Genomic DNA, 19,329 nt, shown 5'->3' with positions numbered 1-19,329 from the left:
ACAGTATTTGAACAGTGTCAGAACAGTATTTGAACAGTGTCAGAACAGTATTTGAACAGGGTCAGAACAGTATTTGAACAGTGTCAGAACAGTATTTGAACAGTGTCAGAACAGTATTTTGAACAGGGTCAGAACAGTATTTGAACAGTCAGAACAGTATTTGAACAGGGTCAGAACAGCATTTGAACAGTGTCAGAACAGCATTTGAACAGGGTCAGAACAGTATTTGAACAGTGTCAGAACAGCATTTGAACAGGGTCAGAACAGCATTTGAACAGTGTCAGAACAGTATTTGAACAGTGTCAGAACAGCATTTGAACAGGGTCAGAACAGCATTTGAACAGTGTCAGAACAGTATTTGAACAGTGTCAGAACAGTATTTGAACAGTGTCAGAACAGTATTTGAACAGGGTCAGAACAGCATTTTGAACAGGGTCAGAACAGTATTTGAACAGTGTCAGAACAGTATTTGAACAGTGTCAGAACAGTATTTTGAACAGGGTCAGAACAGCATTTAAACAGTGTCAGAACAGTATTTGAACAGTCAGAACAGTCAGAACAGTATTTGAACAGTGTCAGAACAGTATTTGAACAGGGTCAGAACAGCATTTTTGAACAGGGTCAGAACAGTATTTGAACAGTGTCAGAAACAGTGTCAGATTTGAACAGTGTCAGAACAGTATTTGAACAGTGTCAGAACAGTATTTGAACAGTGTCAGAACAGTATTTGAACAGTGTCAGAACAGTATTTGAACAGGGTCAGAACAGTATTTGAACAGAAACAGTATTTGAACAGTGTCAGAACAGCAGTATTTGAACAGTGTCAGAACAGTATTTGAACAGTGTCAGAACAGTATTTGAACAGGGTCAGAACAGCATTTGAACAGGGTCAGAACAGTATTTGAACAGTGTCAGAACAGTATTTGAACAGTGTCAGAACAGTATTTGAACAGTGTCAGAACAGTATTTGAACAGTGAACAGTATCAGAACAGTATTTGAACAGTGTCAGAACAGTATTTGAACAGTGTCAGAACAGTATTTGAACAGTGTCAGAACAGTATTTGAACAGGTCAGTCAGAACAGTATTTTAAACAGTGTCAGAACAGTATTTGAACAGTGTCAGAACAGTATTTGAACAACAACAGTGTCAGAACAGTATTTGAACAGGGTCAGAACAGTATTTGAACAGTGTCCAGAACAGTGTCAGAACAGTATTTGAACAGGGTCAGAACAGTATTTTGAACAGTGTCAGAACAGTATTTGAACAGTGTCAGAACAGTATTTGAACAGTGTCAGAACAGTATTTGAACAGTGTCAGAACAGTATTTGAACAGTGTCAGAACAGTATTTGAACAGTGTCAGAACAGTATTTGAACAGTCAGTCAGAAACAGTATTTTGAACAGTGTCAGAACAGTATTTGAACAGTGTCAGAACAGCATTTAAACAGTGTCAGAACAGCATTTGAACAGTGTCAGAACAGTATTTGAACAGTGTCAGAACAGTATTTGAACAGTGTCAGAACAGTATTTGAACAGTGTCAGAACAGTATTTGAACAGTGTCAGAACAGCATTTGAACAGTGTCAGAACAGTATTTGAACAGGGTCAGAACAGTATTTGAACAGTGTCAGAACAGTATTTGAACAGTGTCAGAACAGTATTTAAACAGTGTCAGAACAGTATTTGAACAGTGTCAGAACAGTATTTGAACAGTGTCAGAACAGTATTTGAACAGTGTCAGAACAGTATTTAAACAGTGTCAGAACAGCATTTGAACAGTGTCAGAACAGTATTTGAACAGTGTCAGAACAGTATTTGAACAGTGTCAGAACAGTATTTGAACAGTGTCAGAACAGTATTTGAACAGTGTCAGAACAGTATTTGAACAGTGTCAGAACAGCATTTGAACAGTGTCAGAACAGTATTTGAACAGTGTCAGAACAGTATTTGAACAGTCAGAACAGTATTTGAACAGGGTCAGAACAGTATTTGAACAGTGTCAGAACAGTATTTGAACAGTGTCAGAACAGTATTTGAACAGTGTCAGAACAGTATTTGAACAGTGTCAGAACAGCATTTGAACAGTGTCAGAACAGTATTTAAACAGTGTCAGAACAGTATTTGAACAGTGTCAGAACAGCATTTGAACAGGGTCAGAACAGTATTTGAACAGGGTCAGAACAGTATTTGAACAGTGTCAGAACAGTATTTGAACAGTGTCAGAACAGCATTTGAACAGTGTCAGAACAGCATTTGAACAGGGTCAGAACAGTATTTGAACAGTGTCAGAACAGTATTTGAACAGTGTCAGAACAGTATTTGAACAGTGTCAGAACAGTATTTGAACAGTGTCAGAACAGCATTTGAACAGTGTCAGAACAGTATTTGAACAGGGTCAGAACAGTATCAGAACAGTATTTGAACAGTAGAACAGTCAGAACAGTATTTGAACAGTGTCAGAACAGTATTTGAACAGTGTCAGAACAGTATTTAAACAGGGTCAGAACAGTATTTAAACAGTGTCAGAACAGTATTTGAACAGTGTCAGAACAGCATTTGAACAGGGTCAGAACAGTATTTGAACAGTGTCAGAACAGTATTTGAGCAGTGTCAGAACAGTATTTGAACAGGGTCAGAACAGTATTTGAACAGTGTCAGAACAGTATTTGAACAGTGTCAGAACAGTGTCAGAACAGTATTTGAACAGTGTCAGAACAGGGTCAGAACAGTATTTGAACAGTGTCAGAACAGTATTTTAACAGTGTCAGAACAGGGTCAGAACAGTATTTGAACAGTGTCAGAACAGTATTTTAACAATGTCAGAACAGTATTTGAACAGGGTCAGAATAGCAACAGAAAAGAATCAGTTAATGGAACTCAAGTTATCTCTGAATTGTGTAGTTTACTAACAAACCTTCTCAGTGTTTCAACTATACAACGTCTATATTTAATATGCAATGGTTTAGTCACATGACAGTAACCTCAGAGTAGTAGTCCGTCAACTTCACTCTTCGCGACCAGTTTTAGCACTGTAATTCGTCTGAGTATGTTTGTTTATTATCATCATCCCATGTATATGATACCAGTGTGGTAACCCTTCTGAATAGTGTTGCTAGTCATTGTGGGGAATTAGCTCAGCAAAGAGGTGAGGTGAGGTGAAATTGGGTTTTACGTCGTGCTTGAGAATATTTCGCTCATATGACGACGTGCATGCATGTGTATGTGCTGCTGCTTGTACTAGCCCAGACTTAAGCTGGTTTTATAGTGCTAGCCCACTGAGATACCATGCCGCAGTGAAGCATGAATACCCCACTCAGACACATATATACTGACTCCGAGCCGACCAGTCCTTGTTGTACCCATTAATGCCGAGCGCAAGGAAGGGACCAACAAGTACCATATTTTAACGTCTTTTGGTATGACGCGTTCGGGGATCAAACCCGCGACCTTCCGCTCTCCGGGAGAACGCTCTAACCACTACACCACGGAGGCGGTCCCAGCTCAGCAGAGAAGTCACAGGAATCCAATTAAAGTTTTATTTACAAGAATGGAAGAACATATAACTAGAGTGGCCACAGAGAGTCAGTACAACCCTCTGGGCTGAGTGCTGCAGCTAACCAGCACCGGGAAGCCCTACTGGCAAACATTTTGATTTCCTAACTATTTATTCAAAATTGAGCCAATAAAAAGATTATGGTTGATTGATGATACAAAATGGGTTGTGCCCTACAATGCTCTGCAATAGATGAAATGACCAGACTGACAGGAGTACTATAATCCTTCAATATTCTTGTTGGCACATTTACTGGATGCTTGGATAAATTGATAGTATTACAGTGAACATGCATACACGTGGCCTTTTCTTAATTAGCCAAATTGAAGTATTTGTTTTAGGTTGTTCCAATATAGGTAATGATATTTTTACTGTATAAAATAAAACAAGGCAATTTATAAAACATTGTAGGCATAGTTTTTGTGTAACTGAGAAGTGGGCTAAAGAGAGAAGTCCTTGTTACCTTAGGCTAGGATTTATCTGAAACATCTATTAAACTATGTACACGTAACTTAAACCTTTTGTCTAGTATGTCTATAAGATGAGTTTTTATTACTTCAGACTGGTGTCTTTCTCTAAACTGATCATGGTGAAACTAACATACTATAAATATGTTTTCCTAATATCAGATTCCTAACAAATCGCTTGTTATGGTAATAATTTTAAATGAAATTTTATATATTATTGCTCTGTGATCATATGACGAAAATTAAATGCCATTTGTATGATTTCACTTGATAAGAAAAATCAGTTTTAGACTTTGTCATCCGAAATTAAGGATTCTTCCTTCGTATTTATCATCTCTAAATGGCTGTCACCATCATCAACTGATTTCAATCGCAATACAAGATCACAAACTGGCAGAAATCCCAGCATGCAGCACAATAAGTCACCCTTTTTTCCATAGACCCATGTTCAATTCCCAACATGGGTACAATGTGTGAAGCCCATTTCTGGTGATGGAACATGGGTTAAACAAATCAAGCATCATCTTATCAGTGGCAGCATCCAGATCCTAATGGAGTAGCCTAGAGATTAAAGCACTCACTCGTCACGCCGGAGGACCTAGGCTCAATTCCCAACATGGGTACAATGTGTGAAGCCTATTTCTGGTGTCCCCCGCAGTGATATTGCTGGAATATTGCGAAAAGCTGCGTAGTCACTCACATACTCTCGTTTTCCATTGTGAGTGACTCACATACTCTTGAGTTTCCCATTGGGTGACTGAGTGATGAGTTTGACTAGAAGTGAGTGAGTCTTGAGTGAGTGAGTGAGTGAGTGAGTGAGTGTGAGTGAGTGAGTGTGAGTGAGTGAATGTTTGAGTGAGTGAGTGAGTGAGTGAGTCCCACCCCACCACCCGTTCAATAAATTCATAGGTCTGTGTCCATGCAAATGAGTGTGAGTATGGTTATACGCCGCTTTTAGCAATTTTTCAGCAACATCATGGCAACACCAGACATGGGCTTCACACATTGTACCCATTCGGGGAATCGAACCTAGGTCTTCAGCGTGACGAGCGAACACTTAAACCACTAGGCTACCCCACCACCCCATTAGGATTTGTTTGGATGCTATCACTGATAAGAAGATGCGTGATTTGCATTAACCCATGTTTCATCCTACTTTTTCATACCACTGTGGATAGCCCTGAGATAACTTGCTCTCAGAAAAATGATATCCCCCTGCTCCAAAACTGTCAGCTTTTAGTTACTCAGGTGACTGTATTTGCAACTAAACTTCAGTAAGAGTTTACAGATAGTGTTGCTTGACACATTAATCTTGAAGTACTTTCTTTAATTTTCTGGATGAATAGGTTCATTTGATGTGTGCAGTCAACGAATAATGTCTATAAGGACATGTTTGTTCCGTCTGTTTTTCCCACCTCCCACCAAGAACCTTTATCCAAACCTAAAAACTTTTCTTTTCTCAATTTTACCCACTGCTGGGGACATTTATGCCCTACTGTGATAAAAACTACTCCTACCCTTGCACAAGCATAATAAATCAGTACAGTTTGACCTTCCTTTGATGGTTTTTCTACTTCAATGTTGTACAACACCAAGTAACATTATAAATGAATTTAGACTTGCAAAGTGACGAAATTTGTTGAAATTTCATGAAAATGGGTTACACAAAGTGTAAAATAATACATCTTTAATATTCTCTAACTATTCTATTTTTTGCCTGCTTGCAGCTTGATGATGAGAAACAGACATAACAAGACTGACTGACTGACTGAGTTTGGTTTTACGCCGCTTTTAGCAATATTCCAGCAACCTCACGGCGGGGGACACCAGAAATGGGCTTCACACATTGTGCGCATGTGGGGATTCGAACCCGGGTCTTCGGCGTGACGAGCCAACGCTTTAACCATTAGGCTACCCAACCGCCCCCCCAGACATAACAAAGTCATCAATATCCCCCGTAATGGCAAAATACTCTTCATGAATGGGTCATTCTCAAAATTTGCCCAAATTTTGGTCAGTAGCACATTTCTCTGAAAATATCATTTCAAATTGTTTTTCAAAAATCATATTATCAAAGAAAAATGTATTCTGTTCCTCATAATGATGTAAAATGGTGTACCTGTTTGTTATTTTTGGGACAAATTTGGGTTTTTATCATCATTTTGAAAGAAAAACCACTGTCAGTGGACAGCGACATTACTTTGCAGTACCATAAAGTTTAAATTCCAGGCTATTTATATATATTTTTTAAAGATTTATAATGAAATACCAATATTAAAAACGCATTCCTGCATGAAATATTGAAAAAAAAAAAAAAATCACATAGTTATGATGAAAACAATGACTGTCCAAAATGTCACAGTCAGTGGTGTAACGAATATAAATTTGTGACATTAATAATTATCCCCTTGAGTAAAATATGGAATACTAACTGGTCCCTTTGCTGATGCCTTCCTCCTCATGGCAGGAGTTTAGTGGAGGCCAAATTTTATTTTGATGTTGAAGTTTGTTGCAATTGGTGAGTCTACTTTGTACCATAATTTTTTATCGAGTCAGTTGTGTAAGGCTGATTACTTATTCATATGTACTTTTTCATAACATTGTTCATTTAAAGTACATCAAAGTTAATGAAACATCAACATTTATCAACATTGGTCAGTGGTTAGGGAGCATTAATTGTTATAAAGTTCAATAGAGTGGGAATAGGTCAGTGGTGTAACTGTCAGTGGTATAACATGGGAAAATGTTACACCACTGACAGTTTTTGCTACACCACTGACAAAATGTTCATTTAAGACACTTGTTCACAGAACTTTTTTTTTTTTTTTATTGGTTCCCTGGATTACAATGTCATGATATGTAGAACAGTGATGTACAGACAGATGGATGATGTACAGGTATCAATATCATGTTAATACACATTTATAAGTCAATAAAAGAGAAATATGACCTCAGGTAAATTGGGTGCATTTAAAATTCATCAAAGTACTGGGAAGAGAAGACCCCATTTATGATTGAAATCTTCTATTTTATTATTTCTTTTGCATATATGGTTTTCCACAAAGAATATTTCTTTCAAAGTTTTTATAAATAGAGTTATGTTTGGATGCGTATTTTTAATACTGCATACGTAAATGTGTCTTTTTGCTGCAATGATGATGTGATTTAGTAATATATTATGATGTAGAGTACCAAACCAAACCATATGTTTTGATAATAGCAGTGGATGAGGGTATAAATTGTTAAGCCAAATTTGCAGGTTTTTCCAAAAAGTTTGTGTCTCCTGACATTCCCAGTACACATGACAAACACTCTCATTTAGATCATTGCAGAAACAACATAGACTGCTATCAACCTTTTTCATCTTAAAGGTCACATGCAACGTAAAACACAACTTTGCAGATTCTGATACTTTTCGGTATGGACTTACCGAAACAAATCGTCAAAACTGCAAATTCAACTCATAAAGTTGAAAAATAACGCGATGAAAAAAAACGCGCGAAATCGGAGTTCAAACGTTTCACTAATTTTCCCCAGACTTTTCTGGGGAAAACGGGTTTCAACAGCTGGGCTGCGCCATAGCACGCAAGCGCAGTGAAATAGGTTCGCGCAACTTGGAAGCGGGGTTGTCCGGGAATACTCGTGAAGGCTTTGGTGTGAGCTATTTTCTAATGTTTTGTTGATATCTCACAGGCGCCGAAGCTTTTATATGTTATGACAGTAAATAAACTGTTTATATAATTTCACCACACGCTTCTTCTTACCAAGTCACTTTCTCAGTTCGATACTTAAAAGCAATGTCATTATTTAGCTGACAGAATTTCTAACTGTGATATAGATATGTCGTTGTCACAGACAAAACTCAATGTCTTGTTTTATTGACATCTGTGTGTCTGCCTGCCTGTCTGCTAATGACAATATTCAATACACATCTGCTATCACTGACCACATGCAATTTGAACTTAACACCAATCAGGCTATACACCATAAACAAAATGCATTGATTTATGGCCCGAAGTTCGGTCTCTGTCACATTATGTAATTACACAGACAGGCAGGTGTGATAGTTGAACACATGACATGTTATGATGTCTGTTGACTGCAAAATGTTATACACAAAAAATGAGCATGTATTTACAAAACCCAACATCTCTACATATACACACACAATAAGCCGTGAGGGCATATGCAAATGAACCAGCCGTTACACTTGAGTGCACACCCACCCGCTCTGACTGGGTTCGGTATCCCGGCTGCTTCGTTTCTTGGGAAGTAAACCGAAGTACACAATATTGCACTTTTGATTTGCGATTGTACGCTTATAATTTTGTTTATATGTTTTTTCATAACCAGCAATGTATATTATATGTCACGAATAAGTGATAATTGTGTTTGAATTATGTTTGATTTTTTGGTTGCATGTGACCTTTAAGCAATTCTCTTTTTGTATAAATAACTCTTTGTAGATAAATCTATATTGAAAATCTAAAAGTTTTGTGTCTTGCAATCCTTTTCTGTATGCTGTAAATATATTTTTCCAATCAAAGTCTATTTCAGGAAATAGCAGCTGCCATTTATTACACATATTTGGGTGTATATCATTGGAAATAAGTTTATCATAAAACTTCCTGCAGCCTTTAGATGTTTTTACTAGATATATCTGACATTGGTTAATATTTAAATCCTGACTGGTATTAAATGACAGTGGTTAAGAGTATTTTTCCAAGAGTCAGGTAATACATGTAGTAAATATTCATAATCTAAAAAAGTGCCTTTGATACCATATAATTCTTTTAAAGATTCTATTGACAATAATCCAGTTTCATCACACATATCCCTAATATTTATAATCCCTTTATCTGCCCAGTTCTTTATGAAGTTTAATGGATTTTTAAAATTATGATTAAACCATAATGGTTGGGATAGAATTTCATTAATGTTATTAGGGTCAATATAATGTTTTTTGTGGAATAGTTGCCATGCTTTTAGCACATCACGCCAAAAAGGATTTTCAATCTTAAAGTAAGTTTCAGAATTTGCTCCAAAATTAAATATGTCTTTAAAAGGTATATTGCATGGATTATTCTTATCACCTCTTTTGAAATACTGTCTTAAAGTAGATAATTTCAAAGCGCCTATAAATGTTTTGCATCAATCATTCTCAAACCTCCTTCTTCATTCTTTAAGATCTGGTGTAAATTTAATACCTAGCACATCAAATTCACCAATTACCCATTCAATTTTCAGATCATTACATATTTTATCCATAGATTTAGCTTTGGATTCACAGAACTTAACTGCTTTGCGTTGTATTTATCCAGTATATTTTATTGCCATTAAGTCATTTAAAGTCTGTGAAGGTAATTTGTTCTGGTATATTAGTATATAAAGTTCAGAAAAATCAGTGGTGTAACAAAAGATGTCATTGGTGTAACGATGTTACTGCAATACGTTCATTTTATTGCTTTTAATATTATTTTTGAAAAGCCTTTTAAAGTCTGAGTGATCAGAATTTGCTATTGATCTGTTCAACTCTGTTAATGATCAATTAAAGGCAATTAATTTGAATTTATCCATGAAGTTAATTCAAGAAAAATCAGTGGTGTAACAAAAGATGTCATTGGTGTAACAATATTACTACATTATGTTAATTGTTTTGTTTTTTTATATTATTTTTGAAAAACCTTTTAAAATCTGAGTGTTCAGAATTTGCTATTGAGCTGTTCAAATCTGTTGATTATGAATTAAAGGCTATTAATTTGGATTTAACTTTGCAGTAAGGTAAAGAAAAGTCAGTAGTGTAACACAACATGTCATTGGTGTCACAGTATTCTTTGAATTTGTAAATTTTATTCTTACCTGTTGATATTATTTGTTTTTCAATGCCACATTTTGAAAATCGTTCTCCAATGATGATTATTAAGTAATTCAAAGCATCATATGGCTGTTGATTGGGTTTACTGCTCTAGTAAGTTGCAGAAAGTTCAGTGGTGTAACAGGCGGGGTAACAAACAATATCAGTGGTGTAACATGCGTATTTGCTAAGATTTAATTATTTCAAAAGAATAATTTAACAGTTAGACTGATATTTTATGATAACTGAAAGCAGCTTTAATACCAATGTATACATCACACATGTTTAGTCTTAAGTATACAAGTTATATCAGAAGAAATATCATATGTTACCATTTCATTCTTCTCACACCAAGACATTTTTGCCAAATTTACAATTAAATTTGTGAGAATAATGAAATGATTTAATTTATATTTAAAAAAAAAAAATAGTTTGTAAATAGTGACAAAAGTGAAAAATTCCTAATCTCACATCAAAGTTTGAAAAAATTACTTTTATGCTTGTTACACCACTGACGGGTTTTTTTCAGTGGATACTTTAAAAAGTTATTTTAAAAATATTTTGTTACTTTCCTGTGTGCAAATTATCATGACTGCATTTTTTAATGTGTTGACCATTCAAAACAATAAAGAGATAATTCAATATGATGCTTTGTATTTTCATATTTTTCATAGCATGAATTTGGCCTTTTTTTGAGAATGACCCGAATATGTCTACTAGTTATGATTATGTCAAATGTTTTGGCATGTATATAGCAAAGTAGAAGGAGAGTATTGAAAGGTTCTTAAGTTCTACTCCAGAAAGGAGCACTACCACCAAACATGTTGCCATAGAAACGCAAAATTATTCTATTCAGAATTCAAGAACTACCAAAAGGCACCAGTTCACCACTAGACATATCTATGTGCCAAATTTGGTGAAGAAATATTGTACGGTTTTAAAGTTCTGCTCCGGAAAATGGGGCAGTACCACCAAATTCAGTCAAAGTCAAACTTGTTACCATGCAAACGTAAAACAAATAATTCATTCAGAAATCCATAACTATCAAAAGGCACCAGTACACCACCAGACGTATCTATGTGAGAAGTTTTTTGACAAAATAGCGTACAGTCTTAAAGTTCTGCTCTGGAAAATAGCACCAACAACAATTTCAGTTGAAGTCAAACTTGTTGCCATGGAAACGCAAAAAATATATTAACCAGAATTCCAAAACTGCCAAAAGGCACCAGTTCACCACCAGACCTATCTATGTGCCAAGTTTGGTGAAGAAATATTTAACAGTTTTAATGTTCTGCTCCGGAAAAGGCGAATGTGCATGCACGGACGGACGGACGCACAGACGGGATCCATTATAATATCACGTAGTGGTTACTGCCACAGCTACTGTACATCACTCTGACTTGGCAGTTTAAGAGTGAATGAGTGAGTGAGTTGAGTTTTACGCCACTCTTAGCAACACTCCAGCAACATCACGTCAGGGGACACCAGAAATGGGCTTCACACATTGTACCCATGTGGGTAGTCGAACCCGGGTCTTCAGCATGACGAGCATACGCTTTAACCACTGGGCTCCCCCCACCGTGCCATCAGGACAGAGGAAACATGAACATGATGGTTTAACTCACCAGAATATTCAGTCTACCAAAGTGTTTGACTGTCGCATCAAGGACATTTTTCACATCGGCTTCCTTCACCAGGTCTCCTGTGACAAGGAATGGCTGCAACAGACAAAGGTCGATAGGTATATTGACTGTTAGCATCAGTCTCATCTGTCAAGACTTACCAATATACAGAAAATCATTACTGGATATCTCACTGCTGCTTGTCTCCTAAACAATTCTGACAAGGTGTTTGACTTCAGATCAGAAGGTCCATAGTTTGAATCCTGAATAATGAGACGTGATATTATACTAACCATCAAAAGTTTAGACTCACTTAAAACACTAACAATATGTTATGCATATATGTGTGGTTACATCGAAGATGAATTTCTCCACTAACTTTGGGGAACCAACTGAAAACTTGACGCAGATGAATTGCACGAGGATCATGCATTATATTGCTAAACAGCATGTGCAAATATCGTAACCCATCACAATAATCTTTTCAACGTTACGAATTTGTTTTATAATACCTCAATTCATGTGTAGAACGTTTATACAGTATGGAAAATTTTGCAAAATCTTGTTTAGAAGTGTTGACTTAAGTAAGTGGCTACATTTACACTAGTGAGTCTAAACTTTGATGGGGAGTATATATTATATATGACACACATGCATAGAAAGCTAAGGTTTAATAATCATGGAGGTGGGGATATTTTGTATGTCACTGCTTCAACACAACCAATCCACATTATTTTTGAGTACAATCAGCAAGTCCAGTGAACTTCCATTAGCAGACACTGCACTAATGAGCAGTTACTAGTACTAGTTAGTGGTGGTCTGATTAATTGAAATAATCGAAGATTGGTCACAGTGACTAAACAATCAAGCAATCAATTTTGGAACACTTTTTTGCATTGACAACATTTTTTCAATTTTCACAAGGTTGGTTTTGTCTGTTACATTTCATAAGCACTACAAGCTCACTCCAAGTCATGATTGAAATTATCTTAAAGAGTTAATGAAATTTATGTTCTTAACATACTAGTCATCCTTAAAATATGTGAAATTTGCAAATTCATTTTGTGCAATTTGAAAATACCCCGAAAGAACGACATGTTTTTTCTTTATGTTTCGTGCATTAAGAAACATAACCAGGAAAATTTGATAAATGATGCTAACCAATTATTTTCAATGATTTATTGGTTGTAATGAACCAATCATCAATTATGAGATTTTAACCAATTCCCAACACTAGTCCCAGTCACGGTCAAATGAATTAATCGCAGTAGTAGTAATCAGTAATTAAAAGTCCCATTCAGTACTTACTAGTCACAGTCAATAGTTACTAGTCACAGTCAGCAGTTACTAGTCACAGTCAGCAGTTACTAGTTACAGTCAGCAGTTACTAGTTACAGTCAGTAGTTACTAGTTACAGTCAATAGTAACTAGTCAGTCAGCAGTTACTAGTTACAGTCAATAGTTACTAGTTACAGTCAGTTACAGTTAGTCAGTCAGCATAGTTACTAGTCAGTCAGCAGTTACTTACAGTCAATAGTTACTAATAGTCAGTCAGCTAGTTACTAGTTACTAGTCATTCCATTAGTTACAGTCATAGTTACAGCAGTCAGCAGTTACTAGTTACAGTCAATAGTTACTAGTTACAGTCAATAGTACTTAGTCAGTCAGCAGTTACTAGTTACAGTCAATAGTTACTAGTCACAGTCAGCAGTTTCTAGTTAGTCAATAGTTACTAGTCCCAATCAGTACTTACTAGTCAGTCAGCAGTTACTAGTTCCAGTCAATAGTTACTAGTTAGTCAATAGTTACTAGTCCCAATCAGAACTTACCAGTCACAGTCAATAGTTACTAGTCACAGCCAATAGTTACCAGTCCAACTCTGTAGTTACTAGTGACAGTCAATAGTTACTAGTCCCAATCAGTACTTACTAGTCAGTCAGCAGTTACTAGTTACAGTGAATAACTAGTTACAGTCAATAGTTAGTTACTAGTCTCAATCAGTACTTAAGAGTCACAGTCAATAGTTACTGGTCACAGTCAATAGTTACTGGTCAGGGCCGGTGGGGTAGCCTAGTGGTTAAAGCATTGGCTCGTCACGCCGAAAACCCGGGTTCGAATCCCCACATGGGTACAATGTGTGAAGCCCATTTCTGGTGTCCCCCGCCGTGAGGTTGCTGGAATATTGCTAAAAGCGGCGTAAAACCACACTCAGTCAGTTACTGGTCACAGTCAGCAGTAATAATTGCATTCTGTTATGACACAAATCCTTGACCAGTGGTAGTTCCATAAATCTATTCTGACCACAAGAAAGTTGGAATGACCTATATTCTTACAGCCACATAAATCATGGGTCCCGTATCAACAGGTTTTCATATAATGATCACTTGCTCACACAATAACTTGTGATGGATACTGTCAGATCAGATGATCGATACTAAATATTATACAGCAAACATTTGTAGCATGAAGATGAAAATCCATCACAATTATACTAATGAGCACATTATTCCAACATAGCTGAGGCAACGGCCATTTGTTAGTCTGTGTTGGGTGGGGTTGTGGGGTATTTTGTATAAAGACATCATGTCATGCAACAATGTAATTTTATAGTTTTTCTACAGTATGAAGCTTAATTATTTGGGTTTTTAAATTACTGGGACAATTGTTTTCATATAAAATCCTTGAATATCAAATCATTGGTTCCTGAGACAACTAACTTTACATATTGCTCATCAGATTAAAATATTCATCATTTACACACGGGGTCGGTGGGGTAGCCTAGTGGGTAAAGCATTGGCTCGTCACACCGAAGACCCAGGTTCGATTCCCTACATGGGTATATGTGTGAAGCCCATTTCTGGTGTCCCCCGCGGTGATATTGCTGGAATATTGCAAAAAGTGGCGTAAAAGCAAACTCACTCACTCACTCACTCATTTAAACACAAAAACATCAGTCAGTGTTTGTACTTACAATAGAAGATTAGGTCATTACATTCCCAGGTAAAATTAGTCAATGAAACAAGAAGGTAACACATTTATTGGCAGGAATGTGTTTCCAACAATAACTCCTAAGCATGGAATACCTTTTGAGACGTACTCTTCTCACACTCGGCTCCAACCTGCTGGAGATTCTCCTCCTTCCTTCCTGTCAGGGCAACCTGAGCGCCAAGTTTGGAGAAAAGGACTGCAGTTGCGGCACCAATACCAGAACTGGCACCTGTCAGGCATACATCACACTTTTACAATCAAACACATCACTGGATTGTCTGGTCCAGACTCTATTTACAGACTGATGTTATATGTCTGGAAAATTGCAGCTACTTTAAACAACAAACAAAACAAAGAACATAAGGACTGTTTCCTATTTCTTTACTTCTATGTTTATTGTCACTGTGCAGTCCCTTCTGGCTTCTGCGACAAAGTTTTAAAAATTCTGCAGCAAATTAAGTAAATTCTGCATCCCATCTTTCAAATTTCTGCAATAAATACTGTAGTTGAAAACTTGAAAAAAAAACCCAACAAAATAATGACATTACAATCTTCATAAAGATCGATTTGGTGAACATAACTGCAGTGTCAAATTCAAATAATATTATTGTAAGGTGCTTAAGAAAGGATTACCTCATGAATAAATCATCTTTATTCGTGAATATTTTAAAAATATTGTTATAACAAAAATCTTAGTTCGTTTTTGTGTAACAAATCATACTTTTGACATTTACCCCTACTTTCTGTTTCGGTTGATGTCAATCTTGATATTTCAAAATAAGTAAATTCCGCTGCAGAAAAATGGCAAATTCTGCAGGTATTCTGCATGAAAATGTGTTTTCCACGGACTAGACGTTTTTCTGCATCAAAAGGTAATTTCCGTGATTTATTCTGCAAATGTGGAATCGCGGAAACCAGGAAGGACTGAAGTCTGTGGTTAGGGTGAATATATGCACTGCTGTCAAATTGTGCATACAGCAAATTTTTCTGAAAAATGAATCAGTTGTTTTTCTACAAATCATGTAAAGAAGAATCTTGAACCAATTACTTGTCTATGTAACTGATTAACCATCTTCATGATAATTAAATATTTAACAAATCTACAGTGCAATACTGGGTTCTACCTTATCATAGTCATGACCTCACTTTATAGTCACATGAGAAGAGCCACGTGGTCTGGTCTTCAGTGTGAACGGTTACGTTCAAGTCGGTCTTCGAACAATTTCTTTGAGTGTCATATCGAGTTGGTGTGATGAACAATGAGGACAGTTCTATGAATATACAACTTCTTTAATATAATATGAACGACGTTTCAGTGTAGCTACTCACACCGTTATGAAGCAAGTAGCTACACTGAAACGTTGCTCATATTATATTAAAGAAGTTGTATATCCATAGAACTCTCCTCGTTCTTTGAACAATTGTTCACTTTCTGTTTGGAGTGGTTATGTATGTTCACCACTAGGACTCTGTCGGTGTCGTGCATAGCTTTGGGTCAACTTGTAGGAGGTGTTTTACCGTGTGACTTTGAAGCCACGTGAGACATGGACCACATGGCTGCCAATACAGCAGACAATGTCCAAAGTGACATGGAGAGTGAATTACTGTCAGACAGTCCTCCTCCACAGAATTGTGTGAATGGAAAGGGGGCTGCGCAGTCTGAGGAAAACCTTGGACATTGTGTTATAAGTTGCATGAATCCTGAAGGAACTTTTGTATTTTTTGAAATTATGAGTGTCATTTCATCTCACAGAGCATCTTTGTGTTGTGGTTGTGTGGTTGTTAAGTGCTGAACAAGGCATTATAAACAGTAAGTTTGATCTCTTTGATTTGTTGTTCTTGAACACATAGTTTAGAAATCTCACCTGACTACGAAGTGATGTCACGACTATGACAAGGTAGAATTGAATGATTACACAAGACTTCCCTGTAAGTTTAGTTGAAGTTTGATAGTGGTTTTACCGAGTCATAGTCAGGAATGAAGTAGTCACATGCCTTCCTTGGATACATGTTTGATGTTTTTCCGCTGTTATTATTCATGTTCATATTCGTTCAATCATTCTTTTAAAACTGAAGACCAGAGCATGCTGCACTTCTCACATGACTTGGACTACTTTATTCCTGACTATGACTTTGTAAAACTAGCATTCGAAATTAACATCGGTCCTTAGACCCGAAGCCAACTGAAAACCACTCGGATCCATAGCTTTTATTTTCTGCAGGTCCTTATGGTGTATTCCCAGAGTGGCCCCCCTGTCTATTACGTAATAGCCACTCGCAGTAATTGGAACAGTGAAACATATGCACGTGCGGTGCGTGATGAGCGTTAACTTAGACTACCGTAGAAACCAACCCTTCTTGTTCTCGGGGTTTCATTTAATCTGCATACCCCCGTGTAATACAAACCAATAATAATGATTTGAAACTATGATCGTCTGTTGAACAACTTTTATCCTAAGTTGAATGAAATTCTCAGATTTAAACGTTCAAATGGCAAGGTAAAATTATGAGGATTCGCAATCTTAATTTCACTTTATTTGATTTACATTTTTGTTTGAATTGAAATTCATCGGTACGTTTTCACTGCAAACAGACTATAGACCGTACGCATTCCAATGATTGGGGCATGTGGCATGATAAGACATTTTATGACCGCTTCCATCACTAACTGACGTGTGATGTTTATTGTGTTTACAGTGTACGTGTATTTATGGCTTTGTAATCCCACACAGTTAATGAATGATTGACTGAATATAGTCATATTGCTCAACTGATGCATATAATGCAGCACTACAGACACACTGCGTGTACCCTAGGCCAGCATAGAAATGTAGAACATTCAACTCTACGTTAGCATGCAACCCGGCTCTAATATTGATATCGGAGGGATTTTTAAAAACCATTTTCATATCCGATCGGCAATCGCTAAAAATGAATCAATGAAATCGGTACATGAAGATGAGACCAAGAATTAATTTTACATCACTTGTCAACAATATGTTAAACAGTGACACAACCTGTGATTAGTGCAACCTTGCCAGCGAGGTTTGCAATGGAGGCCGCCATCTTGAATGACCTTCACCTTTCAACAGCTGACCGGAGGCGTATTTGAAGGCGATCATGGATCCATTCGAAATGTATGTATTTCACAACGTGTCATTTGATTTACAAGTGGATATGTTCACGGATCCATTTTTTTATGTACAGTTATTTTTTTGCAATCATCTTTTTTACACGTGACCTCTTGTCGATTCGATATTTTGCTTTTGTTACTGAATCTACTTAAATTCGTTTGATTGTTATATTTGTAAGAAAAGGATTCTGTTCAAATATGCTCACTCAGGTGGCATTTTATTCTGTGATGAAGTTACCTGTAATTAATGCAACTTTTCCTGCGAGGTTACCGAGCGATGAGTCCATGGTGTGTGAAGCGGTGAAGCACCTTTACCGAAAAATCAGGTCAGGTTGTGTGGACACTGATAATCCCCGTTCAACATAGTAACCTACATTGGCTATCGCATTTAGCAGGATCAGACCCATGTGTGATAATACTAACACACTGTGCATCACTACATCTTGACAGTACCACTACTTCTTAACGTGTGACGTCAAACCCGTGACATTCGCCTGAATGGTGTGCGGCTCACCGCCCCTACGTAACTTGTGCATCAAATCTTGCCCTAACCATAAGCATATCGCCATAACTTTGAATATTTGAAGTGAGTTAGTGAGTTTAGGTTTTACGCCGCATTCAATATTATATCCCGGCTAATTATAGTGGTGGTCTGTAAATTATCGAGTCTGGACCAGACAATCCAGTGATATGCAATTTACGCAATTGGGATTCGATGACTTGTGTCATCCAAGTCAGCGAGCCTGACCACCCGATCCCGTTTGTCGCCTCTTGCGCAAAGCATGGGTTACTGAAGATCAATTTTCACCCGGACCTGAACACGGGTCTTGAATCTATAAAACTCTATGTCCCCATGGTCGGCTCGGAGTCAGTATAATGTGTCTGAGGGGTGTATTCATGCTACATATGGTATGTTGCTGCATGGCATCTCAGTGAGCAAGCATTATAATACCTTTATAAGTTTGGGCTAGAACAAGCAACCACTAATACACATGCACGTCGTCATATGAGCTAAATAATTTTCAGTACGACGTTAAACCCCATTTCACCTCACCCCACCATATGTGTTCTCGCTCTATGCACCATTACTGACATTACTGGCTGAGCATGATCACCAAAACGTCGACAGGGATTAAGGGGAGGTTACTCGTCGAGGATTAAGCACAAACCAATCGAGATCTGTACGCGAGCCTGCAATCCCAATACAAGCATGGGTTTCTGAAGCATCCTAAATATCCTGAATCAAAAACAAATGGATAGTGTTTATTATAAATACACATAGAGAATCTCACCCAAGTGTCTACTGATATCAATTATATCAACAGTCGTTGATAAAGTTACAAATATCCGAGGCTTGCCGAGGTTATTTTCACTTTTATCAACGAGTGTTGATATAATTGATATCAGTAGACACGAGGGTGAGATTCTATTTATCATCAAAAATCATTCTTCATTAGTTTTCAATGAAAAATGTACATCTCTCAACACTGTACTACCATTAGACTTGCTGTGCAGTGATGTCATAGCATTGTGACGTCATCAAGTTGATGACATCATAGCATAGCATTGTCAGGGCATTGTACAACATCTACTGTCAAACCAATCGAGATCTGTACGCGAGCCTACATATGATCTCACACAAGCGATATCTCCTGTGGAACACAGTTTTGGATGATAAACGGTTTTACCAGCACGATAACGTGATAACCTGT

At 37.0% G+C, this 19,329-nt stretch overlaps 1 protein-coding gene across 3 annotated transcripts in view; it reads right to left on the bottom strand.

Moving 5' to 3' along the window:
* The window catches only part of LOC124289073 (3-oxoacyl-[acyl-carrier-protein] reductase FabG-like), a 73,855-nt gene extending 55,792 nt beyond the window's left edge, over positions 1-18,063 (bottom strand). For 2 of the 3 annotated variants that reach the window (XR_006901583.1, XM_046725672.1), the window contains exons 1-3: positions 17,856-18,063; positions 14,580-14,713; positions 11,500-11,592 (exon numbers count right to left, since the gene is read on the bottom strand). Coding sequence is in view for 2 of the 3 variants with exons in the window: in XM_046725672.1 (XP_046581628.1) it covers positions 11,500-11,592; positions 14,580-14,713; positions 17,856-17,904 (276 nt within the window). In the remaining variant the exon portion in view is untranslated. Of the gene's footprint in view, positions 1-11,499; positions 11,593-14,579; positions 14,714-17,501; positions 17,575-17,855 lie in introns of those variants that run through there. The other variant, XM_046725673.1, reaches the window with a different exon arrangement.
* Positions 18,064-19,329: the final 1,266 nt, after the last annotated feature.

This window comes from Haliotis rubra, unplaced genomic scaffold, assembly GCF_003918875.1.
Source record: "Haliotis rubra isolate DU_JTF1 unplaced genomic scaffold, ASM391887v1 Scf431, whole genome shotgun sequence".
Taxonomy (NCBI): Eukaryota; Metazoa; Mollusca; class Gastropoda; order Lepetellida; family Haliotidae; genus Haliotis; species Haliotis rubra.
The sequence above is the reverse complement of the archived record's forward strand: the minus strand, read 5'-3'. Positions and strand labels throughout refer to the sequence as shown.